Source organism: Mus caroli, unplaced genomic scaffold (genome assembly GCF_978045245.1).
Source record: "Mus caroli unplaced genomic scaffold, Mus_caroli_1 scaffold_12, whole genome shotgun sequence".
NCBI classification, from domain to species: Eukaryota; Metazoa; Chordata; class Mammalia; order Rodentia; family Muridae; genus Mus; species Mus caroli.
Genome location: NW_028227267.1, coordinates 24,386,559 through 24,407,263, shown reverse-complemented (window position 1 = coordinate 24,407,263; position 20,705 = coordinate 24,386,559). Strand labels below are relative to the sequence as shown.

The 20,705-nt window shown below is 46.5% G+C and overlaps 1 protein-coding gene across 1 annotated transcript in view; it reads left to right on the top strand.

Moving 5' to 3' along the window:
* Positions 1 to 16,313: 16,313 nt before the first annotated feature.
* Sh3bp5 (SH3 domain binding protein 5) overlaps positions 16,314 to 20,705 on the top strand; it is a 61,688-nt gene continuing 57,296 nt past the window's right edge. The window contains exons 1-2 of the mRNA XM_021182302.3: positions 16,314 to 16,614; positions 18,274 to 18,336. Coding sequence (XP_021037961.1) covers positions 16,468 to 16,614; positions 18,274 to 18,336 — 210 coding nt within the window. The 5' untranslated portion in view covers positions 16,314 to 16,467. The remainder of the gene's footprint in view (positions 16,615 to 18,273; positions 18,337 to 20,705) is intronic.

Genomic DNA, 20,705 nt, shown 5'->3' with positions numbered 1-20,705 from the left:
TCTGCCAAGACCTGTAGGTAGTTGTACTGGCTGGTTTTGTGCATCAACTTGACACAAGCTGGAGTTATCACAGAGAAAGGAGTTTCAGTTAGGGAAATGTCTCCATGAGATCCAACTGTAAGGCATTTTCTCAATTAGTGATCAAGGGGGAGGGCCCATTGTGGGTGGTGCCATCTCTGGGCTGGTAGTCTTGGTTCTATAAGAGAGCAGGCTGAGCAAGCCAGGGGAAGCAAACCAGTAAGGAACATCCCTCCATGGCTTCTGCATCAGCTCCTGCTTTCTGACCTGCTTGAGTTCCAGTCCTGTCTTCCTTTGATGAGGAAGTGTAAGCTGAGTAAACCCTTTCCTCCCCAACTTGCTTCTTGGTCATGATATTGTGCAGGAATAGAAACCCTGACTAAGACAATAGTTATCTTAAATGTGTCAATTTACGTCCCCAGTCTCAAATCAGCTGTAACTGACATTCACTGAACCCTGCCTTAAACTTGACATTCTACCGGATCCTACTTCAGATTAGTAAAATATTATTCACATAGCAGATCTAATGCATGTTTGCAGTAGCTTTCATAGGCTGTGGAGGAGCGACTCATCCTCCCAATTCAAGAAGGCTTTGCAAAGAAGGTCCAGCTGTGAGGAAAGGGGAGGTCGGATTGCACTAGGGAGTCATGGCTAGTTTGTGGTGCATGCTGGGAAGCCAGGCAATGGCTGAGACTGGAGCTTTCAAAGCATGGGAGGCACTGGTCAGAGGTTAGTAAGGCCAGTTGTTGGGTTAAGGTCATGTAAGCGTGGACCCCATACAGAGGGCCACGCTGACTGGCCACTGAGAGGTTTAAAATTGGAGAGAAGCATGGATAACCCTGCACTTTGGAGAGTTACTGAAGGTGGAGGGTACGGTTCTGGGCTACCAGAGCTGTCTGTCCTGACACCATCCAGTCATTTGAGTATCTCATCTGTGTCCGCTCCACCAACAGTGATTCTCTACATCTCCAGAGTCCCCTATAGAGTGTATCCACCTCATAGGGTGGATGTATATGTTGCTATATCCTAATTTTGGGTAACACTTCAAAAGTGCATCTTACTATAATTGATTTTCTTCATAATCCTGTGTTTGGCATGGTGGCACATGCCCAAGATCTCAGCACTTAAGACAGCCAGGAGAATCAGGAGTTCGAGGCCAACCTGGACTTAAAAAACAAAATGGATATATGCATTATCTTAGAAAACACTCTATACAGTAGAGAAGTCTTTACCTGACACCACAGGGATTCCTGGCAGAGCCTTCAAACGTGAAGATAGTCTATAAGCCACTTTCCCTTTTTTCCAGACACGCTAGCATCCAGACTAAGCTAGCATGTGTCAGACCACGTTCCTGTGCTTGCTGTGGTGTCCTGCATGTGGAAGCAGGCTGCCCAGACTGCCATCCTGGTTCACTTACTCCAGTTCTGTGACCTGAGTCAAACGTCAACCTCTAACAAGTGTCCTATAAAATAATGCTATCCTCCTGCTATTGCTCCCAGAATTCAGTGAGTATAAGAAGTTTTAGCCTACTCTAGCTCCTTGTCCAAACCGCTCTAGACTGGGTTGTGCTTCTGTGATAATTAGGGCCAGAACAACCTCAGGCAGACTATTTAAGAAGAGAGCTGCTTTTGTAACTGCCTCATGATAGCTTCCTTGGCTATCCCTAAGAAACATAGAGAAATTTCCAGATCTGGGAAAAATATTAATCAAACCCCTTTAAAGTCTGTGATAAGGGCCTGGAAGGGTAGCTCAGTGGTTAGAAGCACTGGCTGCTCTTGCAGAGGACACTGGTTCAGTTCCCAGCACCCACAAGGTGGCGCACAACCATCTGTAACTCCAGTTCCAGGGAATCCAATCACGCATTTTAGCCTCTGATAATACCAGGCCTACAAGTGGTACACAGACTGAAATGTAGACAAAGCACGTGTACCCATGCACAGTTATTTTTAAAGTAAGAGTATAATTACCTACAATTTTGGTAGATGTCTTTGTCAGACTTTCTCAAAAGTGAACCCTGATACAAAATATTTGGGGAGAATGTGCCATGATTTTTGTTTTGTTTTGTTTTGTTTTTATTTGACTTGACTTCGACTTGATTTAGTAATGGCAGGAAAGAATGCCTTTAAAGGTGTCCTCCTTCACACTCTCAGGAGAGTATTTAATGAATTATATAATATAGTCAATACTTTTTGACAAAATAAGCTTCATGATAGTGATTGTATGCTGTGATTGGAACACATTTAAGGTGTATTAAGCTAAGCTGCAAGGTTGGCAGGCTAAATACATTGTTCATTTATATTGTTAATTTGATTTTTTTTTGTTTGTTTTAAGACAGGGTCTCTCAGAGTCTGTTGCTAACTGTGAATTTTTTTTTAAAAGATTTATTTATTTCATGTATGTGGGTACACTGTTGCTGTCTTCAGACACACCAGAAGAGGGCATCAGATCCCCATTATAGATGGTTGTGAGCCACCATGTGGTTGCTGGGAATTGAACTCAGTGCCTCTGGAAGAGCAGTCAGTGCTCTTAACCACTGAACCATCTCTCCAGCCCTAACTGTGAATTCTTGATCTTCCTGCTTCTCTCTCCAGGATTGCAAGACTGTACTACCACATGCCCAGCTAGGTTGATTAAGATATAAGTCCTTTATAAACTAAACAGTGTTTGTATCCTGGAACAAACAAACAAACAAACAAACAAAAAAGTCAAGGATTCAGGAGACGAGAAGAGCCCAAAGAGCACATGAGAGCTCAGGTCACACACAGTGTGGGTGGGACCAGCTGGGGACTCTGAGAATATACAGAACACAGCTATACTTGTCTTGTGGCAGTGAGGAGGCCTCCTCGCCCACCAGCTCACAGTCCGTAGTTATTAAGAGCTGCCATGGGGGTGTTACTTTCCAGTAGCCCTGGTCACTGAGCACCCTCAGGGAGAAAGGCAGCGAATAGAGAGCTGTGCCCCATATCACGGATGACTTCGGGTAGAGTATTTACAAGCCCTCCTTCACTAGGAAGGGCTGGGTTAATACAGTGTCCAGGCTATGCATGAAATGATTACAAAACAGATGAACGAGACATAAAACAGTTTCATTTTTACTTTGATTTAAAAATGGCTAACAGATGTTTGACCCTGGTCAGGATCTCTCTTGCTTTCCTGCTTCCTACCCTCATTGGTCAAAGTCTGTGATTTTCCTGGGTGGTTACTTTAGCAGCTTCTGTGTGGTTTCATCTTTTAGGGTATAATCAGAAATTCCAGCCATCCATCTTCTAACCATGTGTTATTCCTGAGACACTTTTCAGTGCTTTGAGTGTGAACAGTGAGACGATTGTTGTTGCTTTGGTACCTGCTCATTAGTGACAAAAACTCAGCTCCTGGGGTATTTCTCTCACGTCAGTGTCATCTACTTATTCATGCCATGACTTGTAACTCAGACTCTTAGATTGGGTCTCTTAGGTTCATCTAGATAGAGTTCTCTGTGTGGTAGAGACGGGAGAGTGTGCATCTCAGTTAATAAACGAATGTCTGTCGAGGTGTTAAATTCCATAAAAAGTGACTACAATCTCTCAGTCTCCAGGTGATGGGATGGATGCCAGCGAGGCAGCGTATCACCGCTATTTTTAAATACTCCATGGTAAAGGAAAGCAAGTATAAAATATCAAATTGGATACACACCGAGAATCAAGCATATAAACTATAGAGCTTTGGAGACCAACGGGAGGGTCATGGTGGGAAAAGGAATAGTCTTTTTGCCAGTACAGTCAATTTTCTTTTTCAGTAGAAGATAGATCGTGTAGTGTAGTCATAATCAAGTCCCAGCATGAACTATACTTTCCGGAATGCTTTCAGTTAGCCTTGGCAGCTTCTCTAAGCTCATAGAAATTTACTGAGGAATTATCTAAAAATTCCCCCTAGCGCTAGAATAAAAACATGGTGTAAAAGAACCTCAAAATCTATGCTGAGTTAAGAAAAGCCAGATACCCAAGACTGCATATGATATGATGTCATTGCTATACAATTTCTAGAAAGGCAAACCAGTGGATGCGGAGAGTAGATCAGTGGTCCCGGGGAGCTGGGGCCAAGTGTAAATGACACAATGAAGAAACCAGGTGCTGGCTGGGCAGAGTGGCACACACCTTTAATGCTAGCACTTGGGAGGCAGAGAAGGAGAATCTGAGTTCAAGGCTAGCCTGGTCTACATATTGAGTTTCAGGACAGCCAGAGCTACATAGTGAGCCCCTGACTCAAAAACAAAAACAAACAAACAAAAAAACCAACCCATAGAGGAATTTTAATCTAACAACATGGCTGCTCTGGCAAGGGATCACATCAAAGACCTTCTAGGGCCATCAAAGACAGGCCACATGCCTGGAATACAGACACAGCCTTAGCATACACCCTTAACCCAAAACAGTGATGCCTAATTGAGGGGCAGACAAAGTGACACTTCAAAGAAAGACTTGACAGAATGAGTCAAAGATAGGGTACACTCAGCCCTCTGGAGAAAAGCTATTCAAGAGCAGCAGAGGGAGAGAGCGAGGGAGAGCAAGAGTCAGGGGTGACCTAGAATCCACTGTCACCATGTCACCATGCCCTCCCTCCTATCCTTGCTTTTTAAAAAGAAATGAGTTCCACACAGTCCTGTGGATCTTAGTCTTGTCTTTCCCTTTCATTTCCTCTCTCTCTCTCTCTCTCCCTCCCCCCCTTCCCTCTCTCTCTCTCTCCTCGTTCTAGGAAGTTTATTTTGCATCTGTGCATGCACACATGCTTGTGACTGTATGTGTGCTCCTACACAGAAGTGTATGTTGGGTGTCTTCCTTCTTTGCTGTCCACGTTATCTCAGTGAACCCAGAATGCACCCCAGCTAAATAAGTTGGCTGGCCAGCATGCTCTGAGGATCTGCCTGCACTGCCACTGCCACAGGGTGCAGATTTAGATCGCCATGCTTACACAGCAAGCCCTTTACCCACTAAGCCATCTCTCCAGCCCCATAGAATATTTTTAATGTCCAGTACTCAATGAGTTTTATTTTGATGCCATAACAAATTATGCTGGTCCCCTCAGAATGCAGGTGTTTGAAATGAGCACTGTGAAAGGCCAGGCCACTTGGAGGCTAGGGATAGGAAATGAGGATTTGAACAAATCCTAAAGGTTATGTCTTTTCATGAGGAAACTACATCCCATCCTTGGGAAAGGACAGGAGAGATGATCTACTGCCATGGGCCCATGTGATTATTATGGTTATTGAGCCAAAGCTACTAGGAGTAGTTGGCAGAATGACAGTGCCATGGATCAAGAGTAACAGTTGGGGAGACCTTGGGGTCTTGGGTGGGTTCACTTTGATTGAGAGTGGGATCTGAGTGGTTGGGTTTTAGGTACTGCAATCATTTGAGCTATGGTCAAGAATGTTCTACAGCTTTACCAGTGAGTTCCGATCTGCTGTTCACTGCAGAGGAGCTGACTTAGACCCCATGCTTGCATAGCTAACGTTTACCCACTAAGCCATCTGAGCAGTCCACAAAGTAGTCAGCATCCAACTTTGTCTACAGTACCTGCTGGTGACCACAGGGCCTGGTGGAATTAAAACTGCTCTTAGGAATTTTTTTTTTTTTTTTTTTTTGGCACAAGCTGTGTTTTATTTTCATTAATCAGATAAATAATTCTTATATGATTCCAGGGCAAAAAGGTGAGATTTGTCAGGCTGTTTAGGGAGAGGCCTTCTTCAGAGAGCAGCAGGATGGGGCAGAGCACCTGGCTTTGCAGTGCAGCTTGTGGCCTTCGTCCATCTTGCCAGTAACTCTTCTGTCCCATCCTGAGTAGGCCCTGGTGATGAGAGAATGTGTGTCTGGCGGTGGGGTGAATCTTCCAGCCTAAGCTTTTAGGGAATTTTTCTCTGGTTACTCTGCTCAATGGTCTCTTTGTTTGGCAGGTCTTCTCTTGTGTTGGACTTTCTTCCTCTTGGCTTTATTGAGCCTGGACATTTCCCACATCTAACTTATCTAATGTTTTCTTACAATTGGCTGGCAGTGTCGACTCCTGGTGCTCCCAGAGACTAGAGATTTTTTGAAGGCAGCACAAATATTCTGTATGACAGATGACAAAATGTGGGGGTTGATATTAACTGCCAACTTGTAGAATCACCTTGAAAGAGTCTCGAAAGATCGTCTAGGTCAGGTTGGCCTGATGGCATGCCTGTGGGGGTTATCTTGACTACATTCGTTGATGTAGGAAGAACCATCCCAAATGTGGGTAATATCATTCCTGGGCTGGGCTCTGGGCCATGTAAGAGTGGACAGCAAGCTGAACAGAGCATTCATGCATTGTTCCTAACTATGGATGTCACATGACTAGCTGCTTCAAGTTCCTGCAACCCTGATGTCTCTGATATAATGGAACTATAACCCTTTCTCACCTAAGTTTGTTAGTCAGGTGTTTTGTTTTGAACAGCAGCAGGAAGCAACACCACTAGGCCTTTGTCAGGATCCATAGATTGGGTTCTCTTTGCTTTAAATTTGGCACAGAGTCGCACTATGTTACCCTGGCTGCATTGGAACCTGTTTTGTAGACAGACTGCCCCTAAACTCATATTTACCTGCTTCTGCCTCCAAAGTGTTGAGATTCAAGGCATATGCCACTGTTTTAGGGTGTCCATTGTTGTGATGAAACACCAAAACCAAAAGCAAGTTGGGGAGGAGAGGGCTCATTTGGCCTACACTTCCATAATCATTGAAGCAAGCCAGGACAAGAACTCAAACAGGGCAGGAACCTGGAGGCAGGAGCTGATGCAGATTATGGAGGGCTGCTGCTTAACTGGCTTGCTCCTCATGGCTTTCTCAGCCTGCTTTTAAAAATAAAACCAAGGACCACCAGCCCAGGGATAGTACCACCCACAGTGGGCTGGGCCCTCCCCGATCAATCACTAATTAAAGAAAATGCTTTACAACTGGATCTTATGGAAACATTTTCTCCGTTGAGGTTCCCTTCTTTCAGATAAGCCTAGCTTGTATCAAGCTGACGACGTAAGACTAGCCAGCACAGCCATCGGTTTTTGGTTTTTTTTTTTTTTTTTTTTTGGTTTTTTCGAGACAGGGTTTCTCTGTGTAGCCCTGGCTGTCCTGGAACTCACTTTGTAGACCAGGCTGGCCTCGAACTCAGAAATCCACCTGCCTCTGCCTCCCAAGTGCTGGGATTAAAGGCGTGCGCCACCACGCCCAGCTAGCTTTAAATTCTTGACAATTCCTCTGTATCCAAAGTGCTGAGATTCTTTCTATAAAGCCCAAAGACTGTCTAATACCAAGAGTGATCTGATTCTCTGTACAGCAAACAATACTCCCCCATCCCACCCCCCAAAAAACCCCAAGCAAGCAGAAAGACATGTTTGTTGGCATGGTGATACATGCCTGTTAATCTCAGCATGGGGAAGGCTAAGGCAGGAAGACTCTTTTTGTAGAAATTTTTAATCCCAACCAAGGATTTGCACCCCACTTTGGATCATTCAGTTCCCAAGTAAAAGACACACATCTTTTATATTTACAATAAGCTGGACAGATATCTGCCCTCTATGCTATTAGACTCTACTTTCCTATCAATAACCCTGAGTTATTACTTACTATGTCATCTGGGCTGCTCTTAACTCGTATTGGCCAGCCCTCAGGGCCATGTTTCCTTCACTCCTAACCCACAGTGTCTTTCTCTTCCTTTCCCTTCTTCTTCCACTTCCCCTGAGGGTGGGAACATCAAGCCCTGCCGATCTCAATTCTGCCCAGCTATAGGCTGTAGGCATCTTTATTTACCAATCAGAAATAACTTGGATGTCAAGGTCATATAGGGACACTCTCTTGTCTCTGGAGGACAGGTCTTGGGGGCCCACACTTAGCATTATAATACATAGCAAGGCTTGCCTGAATTACAGAGTAAGTTGAAGGCTAGTCTAGGCTATATGTGGAGATCCTGTCTAAATAATAGAAACAAACAAAACCCACTGACGCTGAGTCTAAGTAGAGGCCACACTATGGTAGGGATAGGGGAACTATACTCCACTCAGTTTGGCTGTGGACCTAAAACCGTTCTCTAAGATGAAATGCCATTCATTTATAACACTTGCGCAGCTGCTGTGCTTGGTGTTCACTCACGACAGAATATAGGTGGCTCACACGGTAACCCTAGTACTTGGGGGACTCAGGAGAGGGAATTGCTTTGAGTTTGAGGCCAGCCTCTGGTACAATCGCTCTAAGGATATTTGCTCTGTGGGGATAGCACCTAAAAAAAAATATTTTTCTTCCCTGGAAATGCCACAGCTATAGCTTTTCCTTATACACACAAAGTGAGGGGGTCACAGGGAAGTCCTCATAAACTGGGCAGGAAGGCAGGCAGGTGACCGGTTTCTCAGTTATTGTTGGTTGTTCCGGGAAATTCCCCTGTGGAAACCGTGACTTTTGTTTTGCTTTTCCCTTTTCTGGCTTAGTCATGCCCCGGGGTGCAGGTGTCCTGGCTCCAGCTGTTGATTTCCTCAGGTATCTCTGCTCGGCCTGCACAAACATCCTCCTCCTGGGGGAGGGGTCTCTTACTGAATGCTGAGGAGGAAAGCTCTCTCCTCTGCCTTCTGCCTGGGGGCCAGCCTTACCCCGGGCCTTACCCCGGGGCCTCCTCCCGTGTCACAGGTGCATCCAGCTTTCCTCTTTTCTCTGTTTCTAACCTGGGTTCAGGCCTCACTGTGGGTCTCTTGGATCTACTTTGAACATCTTTTTTTTCTTTTCTTTTCTTTTCTTTTCTTTTTTTTTTTTTTTTTTTTTTTTAACCTGGAGCCTTTTTCCATTTCCAAGGTCCCCTCTGGTCCTCAAACTACGAGCAGATCCTGGCTGGCATTCAGTCAGCTATAAACTGTAGTGTTTAGAGGTACTTCAGCAAGGCATGCTGGGATTGCTATAAACACAACACTCAGGAGGAGAGTTTGAGACCAGCCTTAAACTGTGAGATTTACAGTAAGACCTTGACTTAGAAAGATGCTCAGAAAGACAAACAAACAAACAAACAAACAAAAAAAAACCAAACAAACCCCACCATTTCTCCTTCATACGCAGAACCTGCCAATAATGTATCTGCATATCTTAAACCAATGTACATGTGGATACAGCATAATGTGAAGAAAAGAAAGGCTAAAAATGAGGGGATGAGGAGGACTGAAGGAAGATGGTGAACACCAGTAACAACAGAGGATCTAAGGCTAATTGCTTTCCTAGTTTTAACCGTCATGGAGCTTCCAGTTTTGGTGGTTATGGTTTAAATAGGCACAACCCCTATAGACTCATGTGTTTGAATGCATAGTTAGCCCTTAGGGAGTGGCAAGGAGGTGTGGTCTTATTGGAGGAAGTGTGTCACTGTCGGGGCGGGCTTTAATGTCTCCTATGGTCAAGCTCTTCCCAGTGTGGTGTACAGTCTCTTTCTGCTGCCTGCAGATCAAGATGTAAAACTCTTAGCTATCACCAGCACCATGCCTGCCTGCATTCTGCTATGCTCCCCACCATGGAGATAATGGACCAAATCTCAGAATTGTAAGCCAGCCCCAATGAAATGTTTTCTGTTATAAAACTTGCTGTGAGCCGGGCGTGGTGGCACACACCTTTAATCCCGGCACTCGGGAGGCAGAAGCAGGCGGATTTCTGAGTTCGAGGCCAGCCTGGTCTACAAAGTGAGTTCCAGGATAGCCAGGCCAACACAGAGAAACCCTATCTTGAAAAACAAACAAACAAACAAACAAACAAACAAAGAGTTGCCATGGTCATGGTGTGTCTTCACTGTCTTCACAGCAATGAAACCCAAACTGAGACTGGTGAGTAAGTGCACTGAAGTATATCTAATCGGGAAAGTGTGAGATGCAGTGTGAAGTCCCACAGGTTGAGAATGACATTCTGACTTGGGAGATTTCTGAAATGTATCGACTTCTGGGGTAATTTTCGGTGCGTGATTTTTTTTATAATAACACTTTTACTGATTTTAAGTATAGGGCTGGGGTTCAGCAATAGAGTACCTGCTGAGGATGTGTAAAGCCCCAGTTTTGATCCCCTACATGGGGCAGGGGGAGGAGAGAAGAAGGGGAGGAGGGGGAGGGGAGATGGAGGAGAAGTTGGAGGAGGAAGGGTAGGCTTGGGGATAGCAAAGCCAAGCGTCAAAGCAGTCCAAATTAGGACTGAAGCTGTTTCCACGGTAGGGCAGTTCTCATGATGTTCTCAAAGCCAGAGAGGTCAAGGGCAGAAGTGGAGAAACCTCACAGTCTGGGGGAAGCTGAGAACACCAAGATGGGTAGAGGTGCCAGTGTCCTTGTGGTGACACCTGTGGGAGACAACTGATGTCAGCAGGTGGCTGTCACCTGAGGATCTGCCCATGGTGGCACACACAGTGCTCCGGAGGCAGTGCAAGGTGGTGAGGAACAGGTTTCAGGGTGTCAGGGCTACATAGTGAGAACCTGTCTCAAAAAAAAAAAAAAAGCAAAAAAAAAAATGATGTGTCAATAGGAACCCCAAAGCAGTAAAAACATCTTAGCAGTGATGTTGTTGTTGTTGTTGTTTTTAAGAGTGTCTTAGTCAGGGTTTCTATTCCTGCACAAACATCATGACCAAGAAGCAAGTTGGGGAGAAAAGGGTTTATTCGGCTTACACTTCCATAGTACTGTTTATCACCAAGGAAATCAGGACTGGAACTCAAGCAGGTCAGGAAGCAGAAGCTGATGCAGAGGCCATGGAGGGATGTTCTTTACTGGCTTGCTACTCCTGGTTTGCTCAGCCTGCTCTCTTACAGAACCCAAGACTGCCAGCCCAGAGATGGTCCCACCCACAAAGGTCCTTTCCTCCTTGATCACTAATTGAGAAAATGCCTTACAGCTGGATCTCATGGAGGCATTTCCTCAACTGAAGCTCCTTTCTCTGTGATAACTCCAGCTGTGTCAAGTTGACACAAAACTAGCCAGAACAGAGAGGATCTTTCTTTAGCCCTGACTGTCCTGGAACTCAATATGTAGACCAGGCTGGCTCTGAACTTAAAGAGATACCTGCTTGCCTTTTCCCCCATGAGTGCTGAGATTAAAAGTATGTGCTGCTTGGGAGGCAGGGGCAGGAAGATTTCTGAGTTCAAGGCCAGCCTGGTCTACAGAGTGAGTTCCAGGACAGCCAGGGCTACACAGAGAAACCCTGTCTCAAAAAAAAAAAAAAAAAATGTGTACCTCTACTATTGATTCAAAAATATTTCTTCTTTTTGAGGTGAATTTATTTTTCTAAACATTTAATTTCAGTTTAATTTTTTGAGTGAGTGTGTGCCACATGTGTGGAGGCCAGAAGATGTGTTGTATCTCCTGGAGCTGTAGTTACAGGAAGTTGTAACCACGTGACCTGTGTGCTGGAGCAGCCTTGGCGCTTGTAGAAGCGCAGTGCTCTAACCTCTTGCCCCTTCCTCTTACCTTTAAACTGCATTGTAGAGAATATCCACTGTGACTTTTTCATGTCTGCATAAAACATAACTTGAAACTAGATTTAGTTTTGAGACAAGATTGTGCTGTGGGTGGCGTTGAATTCACCTCACTATGCAGCCTAGATTGGCCTTAAACTCACAGAAATCCCCTGGCTTTTAGCCTCCCAAATTCTGGGATTATAGGCATATGTCAATAACCCTGGCTCCCACAGATACTATACTTCATTAAAGCAGTCTTTCCTTCCAAAATGGACTAGCAAGCATGCCAGAATAGGAAGTTCTAAAAAAAAAAAAAAAGGCATGTCCAGGAGCATCTTGCCTGTAGTCTGTGCACCACATGCATGCAGTGTCTGCAGAGCCCAGAAGAGGGAGTCAGCTCCCCTGCCCAACCCCCACAGAGACAGAGGTTGTAGACCAGGCTGGCCTCGAACTCAGAAACCCGCCTGCCTCTGCCTCCCGAGTGCTGGGACTAAAGGCGTGCGCCACCACGCCCGGCTGAGACAGAGGTTGTTAAAGCTGCCCTGTGGGCTCTGGGAGTAGAGCCTCAGTCACCTGGAATAGCAGCCAGTGTTCTTAACTGCTGTGCCATCTCTACAGTCACTGGATTCTTATACCAGGGCAGGAGGTGACTGTGTGTATCCCCCAGTAGCTAGAGTCCATCCTCACAGTCCTTCAAGATTGGTTAGTTTTAAAGGAAATTAAGGAGATTGGGAAAAGTTGGGTCACTTAAGCCTCAATGAGAAACATTTTATTGGTGGGAAGGAATTCAAACAGTTGCATTAAGATTTCACAAAATTGGGGGTGGGGGGATAAAAAGATGAACATAATGAAATCTTACAAGGTGAGAGACAGAACAAGATCTGAATTCCTGTACTAAACAAAAGTTTTAGAGTGCTTGACAGATAAGACTAAGATTAGCTGAGTGCCTTAATCCCAGAACTCAGGAGGCAGAAATTTGTGAATCTCTGTGAAGGCTAACCTGGTCTACACAGCTAGACCCTGTCTCCAAAAAAAAAAAAAAAAGACTAATATTTAATGTTTTAATGTTTCTTACCCTGCTGAGACTAAAGGCATATACCATCCTGCCTCGCATGAAAAAGACATTTTTAATGAAAAAGAGTCCAAGGACCATTCAACACAGCTGTCCTCCTGAAGAAGGACATGTGATGCCCCAGAGCTTCACAGGACTGCCACTGAGTGTTTAGTAAATAAATCCAAGTGGGTATAAATGGAAATACCCTAAAGCTCAGCTCTGCGAGGGGAGGACCGAGGATGGGTCCCTGGTGTGTGTGTGGGGGGGTAGGGGGTGGGGGGGTGGAGCTCAGCTTGTTTGCTAACCTGAACATCAGGCATGGATGACACAGGTGCAGCAATGTGACAGAGAGGCAGAGGTAAGGGTCATCCCACCTGTGTGGACAGGCACTGGCAGGTATCCTGACCAGAGAGGACAAAGCCAGAACAAGCCTGGCCCGACACACATCCTTGTTGTCCTCTCTCCTGGATTTCTTCCACCGTTTTTAAAGGTTAACTACTGGGAAGCACGGAGCCTATGAATTTTATCCAGAAAGATTTGCATCCTGAGAAGTGGTAAGGCAGATTTCAAACATGAGTGGCATATTTCCCCCACTGTGTGGGGTTAAACAAACTTTTACAGGGCAATAAAATTAAACACCAACGGAATCTTTAAGCAAAGCATTTCACAAGATTTTGGCTAAGGCATCCCACCTGTGTTAATCAGACTTTTAAAAATTATTTATTTTTTTTTTACTTAATGTGTATAGGTGTTCTGCCTGCATGTATATTGTGAACTACGTGTGTGCCTTAACAGAGGTTAGAAGAGAGCGTTATGACCCCCTGGAAATTCAGTTTCAGACAGTTGTTAACTACCATGTAGTCCTGGGAACTTAACCTAGATCCTCTTGAAACAGCAGTTCTCAACCTATCGGTTGAGACTCTTTGGGGGGTGCATATCAGATATCTTTCATAACAGATATTTACATTATGATTCACAACAGTAGCAAAATTATGAAATAGCAATGAAAATAATTTTATGGTTGGGGTCACCACAACATGAGGGGCTGTTTTAAAGGCTCAGCGTTAGGAAAGTTGAGAAGTACTGCCCTACAATCACACAGTGCCATCTCTCCAGCCCCTAGTCATCACTGAGACAAGTACCTGAGAGAAATAACTTAAGTAAGGGAAGATTTACTTTAGCTCCTAGTTTTAGTTCATGGTTGGCTGGCCCTGCTACCTTGAGCCTGAGGCAAGCCTTGAACATCATGGTTGCAGGCAGAGATGATGGAGGAGGCTGTTCACCTCAGGGTGACTGGGAGGCAGAGAGGACTAAGGGGATCGCTCCCCAGTGACCCACTTTCTTCAACCAGCCTCCAACTTCCACAGCTCCATTAGTCCGTCAGTCATTCCAACAGTCTAGTCAGGTTCTGGGTTCATCTATGGCTCAGTCCACTGATGGAGGCAGAACTCGCATGTGCGGATCACTTCCCCAAAGCCCCACCTCAGAACAATGCTCGATTCAGGACCTAGCTTTGAGCTGTCTGGGGATGCTTCCCGGCTGAAGCACAATAGCATCTTTGCCCACACTGGGAGGCGGGTGGCTGGAGCCCTGCTGAGCAGCGCCACTTTGACACAGATGAGCCACTGGCCTCTCGGAGCCTCTGAAAGTCTGACAAGGATTGTCATCCTTGAAACAGATTACAGACAGAGAATTAGAAAGCTGCTTTCTCCACCAATAACACATTATGATCAGGCAGTAGATGCTTCCCAAAAATGACAAAACGCAGATCCAGGCAAGAATTATCACAGCACACGTTATCTGGGACGTTTCAAACTGTAGTTAGGCTCAAAGTGTTTAAAATGGCCACCAAGATCCCTGCCAGAAATACACGCGCCAACCTTGAATAGCCCACAGGGTGCTGGGGAAGGGGTAACCATCTGCTGTTTTGAGTTCTGGCTGTGTAAGCTCAGGCTGGTCTAGAACTTGTGATACTCTGGGGTTTGCCTCAGGTTGTAGAGTGGAGGTTTTGGGTCCTGTGCTGAACTCTTAACTCCTAATAGTCTTAGGAAGTGACAAGGCCAGGAGGGTAGGAGGTCTGAGCAAATGATACTAATATACTTCTTTTAAAAAAGACCTCAGACATTTTCTAAGGCTTTCTTCCTGACATAAAAGTTTGTTGAGCAGTTGGAAGTCCACAAGCCCAAGAGGGCCCTCCTCAGAACCTGACTTTGCTGGCACCCTGTCCTGTGACTTCTGGTCTACAGAATCAGAAGTGGGTGCCATTTAGAAACTGCGGTATTTTGACATAGCCACCCTCCCCAACAACGGTCCTTCCTTTGGAGTAGTTAGCAAACTGTCTCCTGCTGCCTGGTGGAGTTACTCCTGTATATGTCTGAGAAATTGTAATATAAAGGGTTTGTCACTCTGTGCGTGTGGTACACCTTTGTGGCAGCATCGGGGATGGGGGGTGGGGTGTGTGCACCATCCAGGCAGTGGTGACACATGCCTTTAATCCCAACACTACAGACAGCCAGGTGGATCTCTAAGCTCCAGGCTAGCCTGGTCTACAGAGCAAGTTCTAGGACAGCCAGGGCTACACAGAAAACTCTGTCTCCTCCCCATCCCACCCCCCCAGAAAAAGAAAAAAATGAGAGAGGAAGCCAAAATGGTGGTGTGTGTGCCTATAATCTCAGTGCTTCAGATCCAGAGGCCAGGGTGACGATATATACAGTGTTAGCTGTATAGTGAGCTCTACAGGAGGAGTGCCTGATTAACAATGCAGCACATGGGAGGTAGACTTCGGAAAATCAGAAGGTCGAGGCCTGTCCGAGCTGATAAGAGCTTGACACCAGCCTGGGCCGAGGTTGTTTCAAACAAACAAAATGAGTGAGTGGGAAGTCAGTAGACCGACCTAATACGGGGAACTGTTGGAAGGGAACACAGGGTCAGGCTCTTCCAGAGGGGAGATTGAAGCATGGGAGGCCTGTGGTACACGTGAGATTCTCTGGTGCTGGCTTTGAAGAAGACTGACCAGTTGAGAAAGAGGACAGATACCTCCTTTGCTTTGCTTCTGAGGTGGGGGAAAAGGCAGAATCACAGGCCCCGAGAACAACTCTCTCTCTACAAAGTATCCACTTTGCTCAGGGCATCTGACCAGGTAGTCCCTGACCTCACAGTGGCCCTAGCACCTGTAACCATTCAGAGAAACCCTTCCCCTGTTAGCCCTTTTGTGATGCCCAGTTGGCTAGGCAAGCTCTAGCTTGGTGATGTTGGGCAGAACCACATAGTTCCTACACTGGCCAAGCTTACCCAAGAGCAAGCAGTGCAATCTCTTTAAAAAGTCACCCGATCCATAGATTTCCCCCCAGCTCCATGGGCTCTTTGTGCATTCAGGATATCCAGGAAAGCCCTAAGAGCTCATGCCTTCGCTTGCCGAGCTTTGCCCAGCAGACTCCAGGCTATGACGTCCACTCGGTGGTTGGACCAGGCTAGCTATCCTCTATCTGCTGTACAGACAAGATTAGGGTAGAGTTCCCTTTTCTGTGACTCCAAATAGGCACAAAGGTAGCTTTGGAGAATGGAAATCACCCGAACTTTCCTCTGGGCCTTGATCTGCTTCACTGGAGGCAGGAGGAAGCTAGCTTAAGGCGGCCCACGCTCGGGCTGGTGAGCCACTAGGCGGCACCTCTCCTAGTGGCCATGGCCGGGACTCCAGTGCACTGGGCTTTTTGTGACAGAGCGTCGGGTGACACAGGCTATCAGGGCGGCCTGGGCAAAGTGGGTGCGGTGTACTGCGGGCCGCTGCAGACAGGGGGCAGCCGCGCCCACTTCCTCTGCCACTCCGCACTCGCCCGCGGAGCACCCGGGGTGGCAGTGCTGCGCGCTCAGACCTACCGGGCTGCGGCGAGGTGGCCCTCGGTGCGTCCGGATCCCACCGTGCGCTTTGCGACCCAGCTGCGGCGCGTTCGGCTGCCCGCATGGACACGGCGCTGAAACGGAGCCGCTCTGAGGAGCCGGCGGAGCTCCCGCCGCCTGCCCGGGAGGCGGAGGAGAAAGAGGAGGAGGAAGAGAGGATGGAACAGGGCCTGGAGGAGGAGGAGGAAGAGGTGGACCCCCGGATCCAGGTAGGACGCGTGACAGGAGCCCACAGCCGCACCCCACCAGGGCTACCGTGGAAGTCGGCGTCTACGCAGACACATGCCTTACAGCCTCGCATGTTCGCGGTCGTGGGGTGGGGGCTGCCTAAATTCAGGGTCTTCACCAAGGGTTGAGACACCCCATTTCACAGTCTCCCTGCGGAAGGCTTCGGTGCCCGCGTGAACGCGGCCTGATTATTGCGGGGATCCCTGCAGACCCTCGGCCCAACCCGAGGGTCCCTACAACACGACCAGCGGTTCAGGCGGATTGCAACAAAGGAAAAAGGGGGCGGGGGCCCCGAGCGGAGTCGGGGTACCTCAGCGCCACGCTTGGAGCACTGCACAGCCTCGGGGCTGCAGCGCAGCGTTATCCTGCCTGCGTGGATGCAGACATCGTGGTGGGCGAGCAGGGCAAGGTAGCTGTGGCTTGCCCCCGTAGTGTGGGCTGCACCGGTGTGGGGTGCCTCGTGAGCCCTCACCTGGCCTGGGCTGCCGTCCTCTTTTGGTTCATTGTCAACACATGGTGGGCGTCGTTGCCACCGTTGGCACTGTGTTGCACTTGGCCTGAGACTGTTTAAAACCCTCCTTTTCCTTGTGAGATCAGTGTGAATGTCCACCAGGGACAGCTGCTGCGCAAAGCCAACGCGTGGAGGCAGGGAAAGCAGAGAATGCCTGGCCTCACAGTGTGCCTCCATTTCCAGGAGAGAGAGTTAAAAAACAGTTTCCAGGAGTGACAAGTTAACCTCTTCACCTTCCTAAGCACAAAGCAAATTCCTTTTCATGACCCGTATTGTACCCTTTCCATAAATCATTTTTTAAAAAATAGCTATTAAGCATACTTTGCAATTTCTGGATCCATAATTGGTTTTAAGTGCACAAATATAGAAAAAAAAAAGGAGCCTGCTTTAAATTCATCAGTTTGGCTTAAATTAATTATTTTGTCAAGTCAATACACTAAAGATCAGTGAGAAAACCTCCTCATTGACTATTCTGTTAATTCGGGCCCTGGGTTTGGATTACAGAATCTTGTGGATTTGGTGTGGAATTTTGTTAGCAAGACCTTTGTTCACAGAGCAAAGATGAGCTGAACGAGGATGAGTTAACTCATGTTGGCTACTTAGAAAATGTCAGACTGCAAATGTTTAAAAGAGGTAGGGTTACAGTCAGTTAACCAACACCCCAGTTAGGCAGGGCAAATAGTTCGCAGTTAGAAAAAAAAAATCATCTCTTTATAGGGAGATAGCCCATGATGAGTTAATGCTGGAAGTCTGCCTTTGGCTGGGCTGCACTGGCCGTATTGTCTTGTACTGATTTCCTCAAAAAGTTCTTTCCTAAAGCAAAGGGTGCTGTTTTGCCTGAGTTAAGTTACTGTTTATGACAGATAAGTTCACCTGAAAAAAAAAAAAAAAGAACAATGACTTTTCAGGGAAAGATAAATCTGTAGGACTTTAAAAGCATCCAAAAAAGGACACAGCCTACAACAGGTTTTAGGCTTTTGTCTTTTAGCCGAGCCTCAGCTGTCTTCTTGAGGAATGAACTGACTTGCACCATTCAGGGATGACTTTCCAGTTGTAAACTAAGTTACACTAAAAACAAAAGCCCAGCCCTTCTAATTTCTCTCTCTCTCTTTCTCTCTCTCTTCATTAGGGAGAACTGGAGAAGTTAAATCAATCCACGGATGATATCAACAGACGGGAGACTGAACTTGAGGTACAGGGAGCTGAGGCACTGTTCTTGGGTGAAACTGTCAGTCACCTTTGACCCTGGGCTGGTTAATTTTGTTTTAAAAGCTGGAGGGCGACTGCAGGAGGCCCCTGCTTGGAGGTTGAGCAACAGCATGTGTGGACAGTAAGATACACTCAGTCCAGGCTGTGGGCAGAGCCTGGATCCAATTTCATGTGCTGTTTTTCATTGTGGAGGCTCCATTGGGGCCAAAATCAAGGGTTGAGCAGAGTATTAAACAATGCTTTAGGCTCCAAATATTCTGGGATCTGTGGAAAGGCTAAAAGAATTGCAATTTTGCCAAACACTTTAATGGAGTTTACATCTCTCAGTATTTTATTTAGGGTGGCTCCTTCCATTCATGCTTGGGGCTGCTATGGTTCCCTCAGACTTAAGCCAGATATTTTACTTCCCATTTCTGATTTCCCCCCTCATTTATTTACTATCAGCGTGCACAGAATGTAATGATCTTAATAGTAACAAAAAGCTGTTTGGGCTGGGAAGGACTTTCCTGTTGGGAAAAATTTTGGAAGATAAGATCTTGATTTGAACTTGAGAATGTTCCAGTCTTCCTGTAAACAAGTTTGGGTTCTTAGAAGCCACCAATTTCTAAGTAGTGGTTGGGGTTACTTGCCAATGGGAGCATACCCCTGTGAGTGACTGTCAGGGCTGAGGGACTTCAGAGAGCTGCAGTAGGAACCTATTTCTACAGTAGAAAGAACAAGACAAGCCTAAGGAGAAAAGCAGAGAACATCAGGCCCCTCAGAGCCAGGGTGTGGGGGAGAGGAAAATACTTCACTGGAAGAAGTTCCCTGGCAGCCTGCTTTCTGATAGCAGATAGCCTTGAACTCACAGATCTGTGTGTGGTGCTTTCTGATAGCAGATAGCCTTGAACTCACAGATCTGTGCGTGGCGGTGGGTACTAATGTTGCTCTGGGCTGCGTGAAGGCGTATCTATTACTAACTCCCATTCTGACATAAGTAAGGAATTGGAGAACTGTTTATGAAGTTGGGCAATTGAAAACTCTCAGAAGCTCACATTTCTAATGCATTAAACAAACAAACAAACAAACAAAATCTCTGCCAATTTTAGGGGGAAATGTTCCCCTAAGGTTTCATTTGGTCCTGCCACAACAGCCCAGAGCTGAGCAGTTGGAAGCCATAAGTGGCCCTTGTGTGTGTGTGTGTGTGTGTGCGTGCACATGCGCACACGCACGTGCGCACGAGTGCATGTGCATATATGTTTTAAACATTCTCATGTAGTCTTGGCTGACTTCAAAATTCAGTATGTAATGGAGGAGGGCTTTGAACTCTGGGTACATCTCTACAGACTGGTGTTACAGGCGTGTGTCACTGTGTCCAGCTACTCCAGACTCTCTCATCTCTGCATCCCAAATGTACATTGACAAGTTGGAAAGATTTTGTTTTTTGTTTTGAGCAGAAACTTTGGCTTGTTTATGTTTGCAGTGTTGGAATGAAGCCCAGGGCCTTAAGCATGCTGGACAAGCACTCTACCGGTGGACTTGGGAGACTGGGGTGAGCAGAAATTAGGGACAGCTGGCTAGGCATGCTATACACGCCTGTGATCCCAGCACTGGGGAGGCAGAGGCAGGAGGATCAGGAGGTGAAGGTCACATAGTCACAAGTAGCAAGCTGGAGGCAAATGACTCTGTCTTGTGAAAGAAAAAGAAAGAAAGAAAGAAAGGAAGGAAGGAAGGAAGGAAGGAAGGAAGGAAGAAGGAAAGAAAGAAAGAAAGAAAGAAAGAAAGAAAGAAAGAAAGAAGAAAGAAAGAAAAAAAGAAAGAAAGAAGAAAGAAAAAGAAAGAAAAGAAAGAAGGAAGAAAAAGGGAGGGAGGGAGGAAGGGAGGGAGGGAGGGGAGAGAGAGAGAGAGAGAGAGAGAGAGAGAGAGAGAGAGAGAGAGAGAGAGAGAGAGAGAGAGAGAGAACGAACTACTCAGGGACCCCTGAGGCAGAGAGCTATGGGTGAAGGAGAATGGTCTAGCTTTCTGCTTGGGTTTCCAAGAGAGATGATCAACCCTGGTTTGTCTGTCCTCTTTGCTTGCTTATCCAATGTTGATCACCATTCTGGGTAGAAACAAGATAGTCTTATAGCCCCATAACTCATAGTCTCATAGCCCCATAACTCGGTCTTTATGGCACCTGCCTTCTGGGAGTTATGTTGGTTCATTTGTTAAACTCTTTTTAGCCCCGATTTCCGAATTCCACAGATTTGGTGTGTCACAGGAAGCTACTGGACAGGTGTTTCCTGCTAGACTCTGGGGCACATTTGGATCCCTGGGCACATTAGTCAGGCTTCCTGAGAGGAGCAGAGCTTAAAGGATGATTCTCTCTGTACA